This window comes from Plutella xylostella, chromosome 5 (genome assembly GCF_932276165.1).
Source record: "Plutella xylostella chromosome 5, ilPluXylo3.1, whole genome shotgun sequence".
In the NCBI taxonomy this organism is placed as follows: Eukaryota; Metazoa; Arthropoda; class Insecta; order Lepidoptera; family Plutellidae; genus Plutella; species Plutella xylostella.
This window is the reverse complement of record NC_063985.1, coordinates 11,262,072-11,273,185: the sequence shown is the minus strand read 5'-3', so window position 1 is coordinate 11,273,185 and position 11,114 is coordinate 11,262,072. Positions and strand designations below refer to the sequence as shown.

The 11,114-nt window shown below is 40.1% G+C and overlaps 2 protein-coding genes across 3 annotated transcripts; both read left to right on the top strand.

The window, feature by feature from the left end:
- Nucleotides 1-483: 483 nt before the first annotated feature.
- LOC105386344 (C3 and PZP-like alpha-2-macroglobulin domain-containing protein 8) lies at nucleotides 484-6,879 on the top strand. Of its 2 annotated transcripts, XM_011556864.3 has the most exons (7): nucleotides 484-638; nucleotides 3,739-3,875; nucleotides 4,174-4,438; nucleotides 4,517-4,728; nucleotides 4,815-5,043; nucleotides 5,730-5,995; nucleotides 6,394-6,879. In XM_011556864.3, the coding sequence occupies exons 1-7, from the start codon at nucleotides 623-625 to the stop codon at nucleotides 6,619-6,621; spliced, it is 1,353 nt and encodes a 450-aa protein (XP_011555166.3). In that variant the 5' UTR covers nucleotides 484-622; the 3' UTR covers nucleotides 6,622-6,879. The 2 variants fall into 2 exon arrangements, with proteins under 2 accessions (XP_011555166.3, XP_048489359.1); XM_048633402.1 differs by lacking the exons at nucleotides 4,517-4,728; nucleotides 4,815-5,043.
- A 1,891-nt stretch (nucleotides 6,880-8,770) lies between these two features.
- Nucleotides 8,771-11,091, top strand: LOC105386342. The gene is made up of 5 exons (XM_011556862.3): nucleotides 8,771-8,930; nucleotides 9,066-9,205; nucleotides 9,310-9,574; nucleotides 9,867-10,099; nucleotides 10,290-11,091. Exons 1-5 carry the CDS (start codon nucleotides 8,915-8,917, stop codon nucleotides 10,605-10,607), a joined length of 972 nt encoding a protein of 323 aa, XP_011555164.3. The 5' UTR covers nucleotides 8,771-8,914; the 3' UTR covers nucleotides 10,608-11,091.
- The last annotated feature ends 23 nt before the right edge of the window (nucleotides 11,092-11,114 follow it).

Below are 11,114 nucleotides of genomic sequence, written 5' to 3'. Positions count from 1 at the left end.
AAATAATATGCGGTGGAATGTGGAAACTCCGGTGACCCAGATCCGCTGGTGAAATGTTCGTTTATTTTATTGATTCGGGTAGATCGCAGACTATGACTAGAGAAGACTATGATTCAAATATTGGGAGATGCATCGTTTCACAATTTTTATTGAAATCAAATGCCTTTTAATATTATTTCTGCTTATTATCTTCCTTTATTATGATGAATTTATTGACAAACGTGCGCCTTTTATAAAAATGGTATGGCTTCAAGAAGTGACCTTTCGGTCTTAACAATGGCTTCCTTCATTTAATTACCACTTAATATTATGCATTGAAAAAGTAGGTACCTATATTATATTATTGTTAGCTGTTTGTAGGTACATTACACATAAGTAGTAGGTAGGTGCGTAAGAGCAAGTGTTCTCATACATAACGTCATTCATGGCATCACCATCCATAATTCGTCATCATCAAACCATACTTACTTAACTACTAGCGCCACTAACCACAACATCGAATAACTTTGTCATAGCACACTGCTGAGAGCTGCAGAGTCGCCGCGCAGTCAGTTTGAGAGTAGACGCTGAGGCCGCGCTACTGTTTCTGTGCTTCGTACTGTGACAAAGTTCTAAACTCAATATGGCAAACATACTCGGTAAGTACACCCTAATGTCATACGATATGTGTGTAAGGACAATACTTGGTGTGAAAACGAGAATGTTTATTGATTCTGCAGATTCCTTGGAATGTTTTCTTTTAAATATTATTTTGTTTGAGTGTAATGTTGTCAGTTCTGCATTTAGGTTTAAACTCTAGCCGGCATTTCTTGGCGGTGTGCCAGCGAGGCATAACAACCGGTCTAATATTTGGGAATCGATACTTTATAACTACTAGATTGCGATATATACGTACCTAATAGGCACCTAACCTACCACCCTATAGGTAGTTAGGAGTTTAGGGCTGAAATGAAACGGTAGGTCGAGATTGTAGGTGTTGATTAGCAGAATCGCCCTCGAGGTATGTTTTTCACCTTGACCATGAAATTTAATGGCATGTGAATAGTGAATAAACATACTTAATTATTTAACACGTTAGGTAATCATCAGGGCATTACCACCAAAGTTGTTGGGAAAACTTGATAAAAAATTATAGTAAAAGTAACTACCTACCTAAGTGTTACAAGTGGCAAGGTTCCTATTCCTAGTCATCCTACCTACTTACGGAATCAACTATCTATGTCGCAGCCGGATCGTATAATCCGCCGTATTACATTACGGCTGGCCGCATTACAACACAGGGCCGCTTTGTAATGCGGCGTATCAACGTTTAGCCGCATTGTCATTTCAATACGTTCTTCAATAGGGCGGCCCACGTTTAGCCGCATCGTACTACTACTGAATTGTAGGGTAACCATGTCCAGACTAAGCATGACATTACAGGTGAAGGATTTTTGTAATCATAATAGAGTAAATCTATCATATGGACTACCATTAAAGTATCAAAATACTGTTCATGGGCACTACTCGGAGGATCTTCGGAATTATTATTCTTCATCATCAACATCAATTCTGGACGTAGGCCTCTCCCAAAGCACGCCACTGGATGCGATCTAAGTACAGCTTGTCATCATAACCAGCCTGCATCTTTCGCAAGTCGTCACCCCATCTAGCCTGAGGGCGTCCCACACTACGTTTGCCTCATTTATATTTTTTTACCCAGTAGTATTATCTGGAAATCCGCCGACCAGCAGAATCCATGGTCACTTTAGCTGATTGATGTGCGTTATAACTTTTGTACGTTTTTCACTGTACCGCATTGATCGGAATACAAATAATTTAATTTCACGTGGAAATTGTTCTTGAAGTACTGTTTACTAGCATATTTAACACGATTTCTTCGTTTTAATCATCATCAAATATCTTTATCCAACGCCATTATTGTTGTTATTTCAAGCAGCGCCACGAGTGTTAAAAATCAAAACTAAAATCTTTCAAAGCGGCGGCTAATCTCTCGCCGTATTACATAACGGCCAGCCGTATTGAATGACGTATGATGTCGAATACAATCCGGCGCATTTTCATTCAGCCGTATTCAATACAGCTAAACGTTGATCCGCCGCATTACAAAGCGGCCCTGTCTTGTAATGCGGCTAGTCGTCATGTAATACGGCGGGTTATACGATCCGGCTGCGACATCTACACAGGATGAGCCCTATTGCGAACTGAGATCAATAGAATGATATCATCGTCTTTAGGTCTTCTCATCATACGTATACTAATAATGGTTAACTATTGAATATTGACTATTACTTATACATATATGTTGCATTTGATACCAACTTATGTACCCATTAATTTGACCAATCTTTATAAATATTTACAAATACGTTACTTAGGTACTTAAGCCTAACTATGTAGGGAAGTGCTTACCTTTTATTGTAAACTATAACTACTTACCTATGTAGGGTAAAGTTGGTTCCTAAAGGCTCTGTTTGGTTCAGTTGTATACGGGTATGTTAGGTTGAGCCCCTGTTCCACAATGTCTGGTTAGTCGCTACCTGTCGGATAAAATACATGCTGTCACTGTCTAAAAAATAATATCAGAAAGTGACAGCATGTATTTTATCCGTCAGGTAGCCACTAACCAGACATTGTGGAACAGACCCTAATAATGATAAATTGACAACCGATTAACTAGGTACATCTACACTGTTTCACATTTACAGCACTATTGTAGATATGTACCTACTTGGTCATGGCAGTCAATAATGAAAAAAGTCACGTTCTCAGCAAATAAAACATTGTAGATAGCCATAAGCTATAAGACGTAGTAATAAGTACCTACTTACTTAGTTTTATATTATACAACTAGGTACATTAGTTAATACATTGTAAAACTTGCGAGTATAGGGAGGGAGTGGCACGAGCTATGATGGATGATCAATTAGAGTCCTGCAGTATATAGGGTATCTTCTAAGTACATACCTACCTACAAAGGCTGCAAATCTAGACTTAGCTATAGGTAGTTACTTAGCTAGAAGTTCAGTTAGGTAATATTCGGGAAGTTTACTTTGATGTAAGAATAATTAATCTGATCGAAAGAAGTACTGGGCTGTCCTATTTATCACTGTCACATAAAACCGTCTGCCAGATATTTTATTTTCATCTGTGGTTAGCGCGATTTAATACTTATAGTGTAGTTATTTGATTATGTAGGTCCATCTTCCTATACCCATTCTCCGTCTTAACACTCTTAACAAAATGTGGAACGTGTAGGTCACTCGCTCTATACCTAACATTGATCGTAGGTAGTTAGGCACAATGACATCACCCGCCTGCGACCTCTCGACTGAATAACAAGCGATTGACCATTCCAAATTGTTTGGTCACTTGCTCACCTGATATTTTTACAAATGAGTCTGGGGTGACTGGTTTGCTTGGACTGGCATCGCATTTGCAATGCTTAATTAAATCAAGCTATCGTTTATGGTGAGACGAACGTGCTAGCTATAACGGATTGATTTATTGATCACCAGTTTACCGTAGGTACAGTCTGGATCAAAAAAATATGACCCCACTTTTTAGATTAAAAGCACCACTCAGAGTAACAATGCTACCTCTAAGAGTGCAATGGTTAGTAAGTTTCTTTGGCCCAGACCCTATTCTGTCTACGATATCACATACGTAGGTACCTTTTCTACTACGTAAGCAGTTTACTATGAAATCTAACTCATCATTTATTAATGTTATTTCCAGATGTCTCGACAGAGGACAACCTCCAGTACCAATTCTTCCCGCTGTCCAACGGATCAGTCACTTTCCAGGTCAAAGCGGCCAACGACGCTCACATAGCCCTGACTCAGGGCCCACAGGAGTCCGACCCTATGTATGAGGTAGGTATCTGAACACACCTAGCAATAAACTCAGTAGCATGTTATTCTTAAAGGAGGGGTCAGTTTCCTCTGCCCAGACTGTACTATGAGGTGAGCTGCTGATAATACCGAGTACCGTTGCTAGGTGCCGCTTGCAATAGTTTGCATATGAGGTCATATGTGCAGTTAACCTTCTTTTAGAAACGAACCCACATGGATAATTATCGCATTGTGAATGCGATCATCGCTATTATTAGGTATCTTGGGGTATGCCTTTTAGTAAATGCACATATTTAAATTCTTTTACAACGTGTTTCAGATCTTCATCGGAGGTTGGAGCAACGCAAAGAGCGTCATCAGGAAGAACCGGACAAAACCCGACGTGGTCGAGATCGAGACTCCCGGTATCCTAAGCGGGTCCGAATTCCGCGGCTTCTGGGTCAGATGGGACAGCGGCATCATCTCCGCCGGGCGAGAGGGCGAGGCCATCCCCTTCATCTCCTGGACCGACCCCGAACCATTCCCCGTCGCATTCGTAGGAGTCTGCACCGGCTGGGGAGCCACCGGTACCTGGAAAATCGAAGGTAAGTGCTCGAAACTTCCACTCTTCAGCCAGCAAAATGTACCCACCGCCACTCCAAATTGATCGTTTGTCCACGCAGATGGAGCTCCCTTCGAAACTGAGGACAAATTAGAGTATAAATTCGGGCCCGTCGTCGCCGGATCTCTGGAAGTCGACTTCCGTGGCCCCAGCAACTGCCACGTGTGCTTGTCTAACGTACCGGCCGAAAATGACACCATGTACGAGTTTATTATCGGCGGCTGGGAGAACACCAAGTCTGCCATCAGATACTGCAGGCAGAAGCCCGACAAGGTAGCGTTGAGTCCTAAGCTTTCGTCGTTGTAATATCTTAGTCGATAGCATGGTAGACTTTGAGTAATGAGCTAAAACTCTTGTAGGCTGAAGTGCCGACGCGGGACATACTGAACGCCGATGAGTTCAGGAAGCTGTTGATCGAGTGGAAGTGTGGCAGGTTCCTGGTGCGTGATGGAAGCTCTGGGGCTGTCATCATGGAGTGGACGGACGCTACTCCCTTCCCTGTGACCCACTTCGGAGTCAGGACAGGGTGGGGCGCGCGCGGACAGTGGCGCATCAGGCACTTCTATGGACCGGGCCAGCAGCAAATCGGTTGAGTGGTCAACTGCTCTCGCTTTTAGTGTGGTTGCTTTAGCATTCCGATAATTAAGTACTTGTTGATTGATTGGCTGATATAATAAAGAATGTATCGCAGTGGTACTAACAAAATTGTAATTGGATTTTTCGTGTTAGTTTGTTTTATGGTGGTTTATGGGAAGGAGGGGCTGATGGGACTGCACCTTTGGATGTTGAATTGATTATTGTGGTATGTTGGGTACATTTTGTGTGTTAGTTTTATTCTATTTTCTTTCTATCTTATCTTATTTCACATTAATAGGTTTTGCAAAGGTTACTTTCATTTAAATTTTCTATAAGTAGACTTTTTAAATAAGAATCTCTTTTCCTGCCTGTTCATTCTTCAATTACCTACCTACTTACTTATGTTTCACAGTATTTTACACCATTCTCTGTTTATTTCTTTTAAAAACATAAAAACGTAGATACCGATTACGGTATAATCTAGTGAGATAAACGTAATAACGCATGCATGCATCCATGTTACCTAAATTTTGCATCAGAAACTCTATTACTTACCTACTTAGCACTTTTTAATCTACATATTTAATCAGATCCGCTTCAAAGACCGTCAAGGAAACCTACCAACAGCAGCACTTTCCTTCACGATCTTTTTGCAAAAACCAACCGCATCCCCCTCTAACATTCTTACTTCTAAACAGCTGCCCCGTCAGCACCAGTAGCCTACGCCACGCCGGCCGGCTACCCTGGAGCGGCCAGTGCTGGTGGAGCCCTAGTCTGGGCCGACGCAGCAGGCGGCCAGGTGCCCCCGGGCGCCGTGGTGGGAGGTCAAGACTGTTCGGGCGAGCCCCTGTACGTGGCCAGGGCGCCGCATGAGGGAGCCATCATTCCTGGAAAGCTGGTCGGCTCGCACGGATGCGCTTACATTCCTTGGGGAGGAGCTGAGCACGGAAAGTCGGAGTACCAGGTTGGTGTTTACTTTTTTGTTTATTTATTGTAGAAGTCAAGTATCTACTTAACATTTTTTTTACACCTTGCTGTGGCTTATCGTTAGTTCAATATTACATCCCATCATCATCAGCCTGTACCTAATACTCTACTAGCAGCCCAATAAAGGTACATGTATAAAGGAGTATTCACGAATGCCGTGCAATATCCGGACGTACCGTCATAAATCCAATTAGAGGATCAATAAAATGTAGTGATGTGGGAGTTACAGCAAGATCACTAGCATATCGCTGATTGAGTCATATCCTTATGTATTTCCTACATATTATAACCGGCTCTTATAGATAATATCCGCAAGTCGCATGAAAAGGATTTGAAAATACCAACCTATTTAAAACTACTCATTATCTTTTCCAGGTGCTAGTCGGTGGGCCCAACAACTGGGTGCCCACTAGTGGGTCCAGCATCCCCCCCGGCGCCTTCCCGGCCGGAGAGTCTGAGGATGGAGAGCCGCTCTTCATCGGCAGGGTCAGCCACGAAGGCAGCATGACCACCGGCAAGGTGCAACAATCACACGGCGTCTGTTACATCTCATTCGCTGGACAAGAACTGGGATTCCCCGAATACGAAGTGCTTACTGCTTAAGTTTTAGAAAGATCGGCCTACCTACCTACTACATTGGAATAACGATTAGTAGTATTTGATGGAAAATGTAAACCTTTATGTAAACGTTAAATCTCAAAGATTTTCCAAAATATAGAGCGCTTTGCTTGTTTCATCGCACAGCACTGCATAATTTTGTATCGCATAATTTAGTCGTCATAATTATAACTATTTGAATAAGTTATGAAACTTATTATGTTGCTATATTTTATATTTTAAAAATAAATAATTTATTTAGTACGTGTCGGTTTTTACTTAAATCTGTGTCAGTAATTTGCCCTACTGTTACCGTTCGTTGGTGGCGTTGAGTTGGATGAATGATCATTGATCAATGGAGGAACAAAATAGTAGAGTGCACTACTAACTCCCGCGCAGTTCGTTGGTAGGTAACGATTACTTTCGAGGGGTTTTTAGTTCCGATTTTTGATACTCGTGGCGCTGCCTAACTAGAAGTGGTTCCTAACAAATATTCTGTATTGTTTACAATATGGTCAGGTGTAGGGAGACGCTCCTCACGCTCTGCTTCGCTTATCGCTTCATGTGTATAACATGGTTGTTAGTGGTCTCACCGTCGCTAGTTTAGTGTTTGATCTCAGGGTACGTAGGTACGTAATACGATTGGGTTAATCGTTGTTGACCCGCCGCCGCCGTATTACAAAACGGGCCTGTTTTGTAAAACGGCTACCTTTAATGACCTACAAAGTCCTTGAAGTCTACATACAAAGCCAGCAATGTACTACTACTTGCCCGACATACGAGGGCGATACCGAAATGATCGGGAATAGAAAAAAGTACAAAGATATCATAATATTATTTACTTTTATTGTTTTTCAAAGTAGTCTCCGTGACATTCAATGCACTTTTTCATTCGATTAAACCAATCATTGAAACAGTAATTCCAGTCTGAAGTGGATACTGTCAAAACAGCTGATTTGTAAGCTTCGACCGCCTCTTCTGGGCCGCTAAACCGTTGACCACGTAGCATATCTTTAATTCTTGGGAATGTAAAATAATCATTGGGGCTCAGATCAGGGCTATACGGAGGATGGTCCATCAACTCCACGTTTTCCATATTTAAAAACGTTCTTGTTTTGCGAGCGGTATGAGAGCTTGCATTATCGTGGTGAAGGATTATACGACGATTCGAGTTAGTTTTACGAAGTTCTCTTACGACTTCCGGCAAACAAACTGTTGTGTACCAATCAGCAGTAACCGTCCTTTGTTCTTGTAATGGAATCGTAGCCACATGGCCAGTTTTCGATACAAACGAAGCGACCATTTTTTTCGACACGCTGCGTGAGCGAATAACTTTTGTTGGCTTGACCTCACCTTCGAAGACCCAAACTGCCGATTGATGTTTTCTTTCGGGCTCATATGAATAAATCCACGATTCTTCACCAGAGACGATATTGTAGACAGCATTTGAACTGCCTCCATTGAACCGTTGCAGAGCAGATCGACACCAATTAACACGAGCCGACTTTTGTTCCTCGGTCAAACGGTGGGGCACCCAGCGCGAAACTAACTTCTTGACACCCAGTTCTTCATGTAAAATGGTTTGAATGGCTGTCATACCAATGCTGAGAGAAGCCCGAATCTGCTCGTATGTCACATGTCTATCTTCTTTTATTAACTGGCGTACAGCATCGATGTTATCTTGTGTTACCGCTGTTTTTGGCCGACCAGTAGAAGGGACTGTGGTAAGAGAGGAACGTCCACGGCGAAACTCAGAATACCAACGATATATAGTCGTTTTACTTGGTGCTTCAAGTTTATAAATAGAAACAAGCTCGGCGAGACATTGTTCTTGAGATAAACCTCGACGAAAGTTGTGAAAAATTATTGCACGGAAATGTTCCCGCGTAAGCTCCATTTTTTACACCGACTTGTCAAATTCAAATGGTCAATACTCTTTTATTTTTTACTTTTTTTAAAATTCGATAATGGAATTATGTTTGAAAAAACACTACATTTGATACACCAAAAAGGTTTCACTCTAATTTATTCCTAAGTATTCTATTCCCGATCTTTTCGGTGTAGCCCTCGTAAATGGTAAGCTTTTGATCTGTGGTGGTTACTATGACATTGACAACTTCTATTTGACATTGACGTTTTCATGTGTATGTTTGTTTTTTTTGGAAGTTCGCACTTTGTTGCTAAGCTTGTTGTGTTGTATTAAATATTATTTAGCTAAATTTAAGAAATAAATGCCATTTTAATAATATAGTTATCATTTAATGATAATCTGAATTAATTTAGTTTACCTTTGATAAATATGGGGGATACAGTAGGTAAGAATATCATAAGTTACTCCATAGAGAATTCTTTATTTCTTATTTAACGATTCTGTTTTTCTGTCTGAAGCCCGTAAATGTGTATATAAATGTACTAGTAGGTACCTATACTAATTAAATTATTAATTTCAGTCCTATGTTCAAGTTTTGAGAAACCACACAATGTCTACAAATTCGATTCCGGTGTATTCTTTTTCAACGTGTTGTCCCGAAATGCAGAAGCCAAATTAGATTTATTGGCAAAGATATGCCCTCACAAAACCATAGCAACGGTATGAGTAATACATTGACTACTACAAAGCAACTACATACATACTTTTTACTACATATCTATTGTAGTAGATATGGTCTTTAATCTCATATTTTCACATTCCAGGTCATACTAAGCCGGTATTCGAGCCAAATAATTCCTGCTAAATCATGTGGGACCAAAATGGCATTAAACACTCCACAGTTGTTATCTTACCAGAGCCCAAGTACACTTACGTTAAGTTGGCACAGTGGAATGATCCAAGTTGGTCGAGTAGGTGGAAAAGAGCCCATTATGACTTGCAGGTATCATGATCCTGAAGGGGTGCCCATAGGCTTTGTGAGGTTCCACACTCAGTCTGGTGTTTCTCCTGTCACATGGGTTTTTGATAGTAAGTCACATAGTCAATAGTTCAATATTATTCTGAGTTTTCTGAGTTTAAATTTAATTGAATCTCTGGAAAGAGTTTTTATTTTTTATATACTGGTTAATTACTGTATTTAGCATAACTTTTCAGAAAGAATGATAATAATAATCTTTGTAGCTTCAATCTCTACCTGATATTAGTCTACCTGTTGTGAAACTTGAATTCAATGCAATGTTTATAGTAATTATTCCTATCATTCACTTCTATTGTGGAGTTCATTATTTTGATGTATAAAAATAATGTTTATCATTTACAGTTCCACCGGAGCGGCCCACAAGACCAATAAAAATCACAACTGGCCAATTAAGATGGGTTCAAGCATCAGATGATCTCCCTACTGATGCAATCATTGGTGGTTTTGAAAGAAATCACACATACATTGCCCGAGCGCATCACAATGGCTCCTTGACTCCAGGAAAGTATGTGCCATCTAAGAAACTTGGGTTTATCCCGTGGGGTCACCAGGAACATGCTAAAGAAAGATGTGAGGTAATTATCTTGCTCATAGTTACAAAATTATGTGAATAATTTAGGTGTGTCCGTAAACGTGTTGTGAAATTTGTCTTTTTTGTGAACAATAAAGTTTTAAAATAAATAAATATATTCAGACAAACAAATAAGTAAAACTACATTATAGTTTAAAAGCCCAAGTGCTGACCCACATCTTATCACTTTGCAGATTCTCTGTGGGTACAATGTGGAATGGGTATGGACATATGGAGACAACATCCCAGAAAACGCAGTCATTGGAGGACAATCGGAGGGAGGAATCGCTGGACAAGAACCTTTATACATCAGTAGAGCTATGCACAATGGTTTCCTTATACCTGGGAAAGTCCATGCAATGTATAAGACCTGTTATTTGCCATACAACGGAGGCGAGGTGGAGGTATCTAAATATGAAATACTAGTCTCTAAAGACAAGGACTTCAGGGGAATAGCGGTTGAGACCGTCAAGGAAAGTGAAGAGCCAGGAAATGATATAGTGTTTTTGTAGCTGCTGGGGCGGCTTAGACTTTAGGAATATGTAAAATACATACATGTAAGTACTATATTGTTATAGCTCTATCGCGATATCGAAAAAGGGTGAACAAAAGACTATCTTTGATTGCTTGGCTGATTAGCCGATTTATTGGAAAACGAGGAATGAAATTATATTTAAAATTTCCAGTATGATTTAAAACTAGAAATAGTATCAGATGATCTAGTCATCTAATGACTTATAATTTGTAATATATGTATGTAGGTATATTAGGAATTTGTTATAATTATGTACATAAATATCTATACTACCTACTGTCTTAATTATGTGCTTGTGAGTCAGTGAGTATGGTAGTATTATAGTAAATATTATCACTGTTATTTAATAAAAAGGTTTGAATATTGTTCCTTAAATGCGAAATAAAATAAATATTTATTCTCAAACTTAAAACCAACACTTCTTACTGCTAAAATCAAAATACAAATGTAAAATAGTAAAAGGTTGACCCTTTTACAACACACA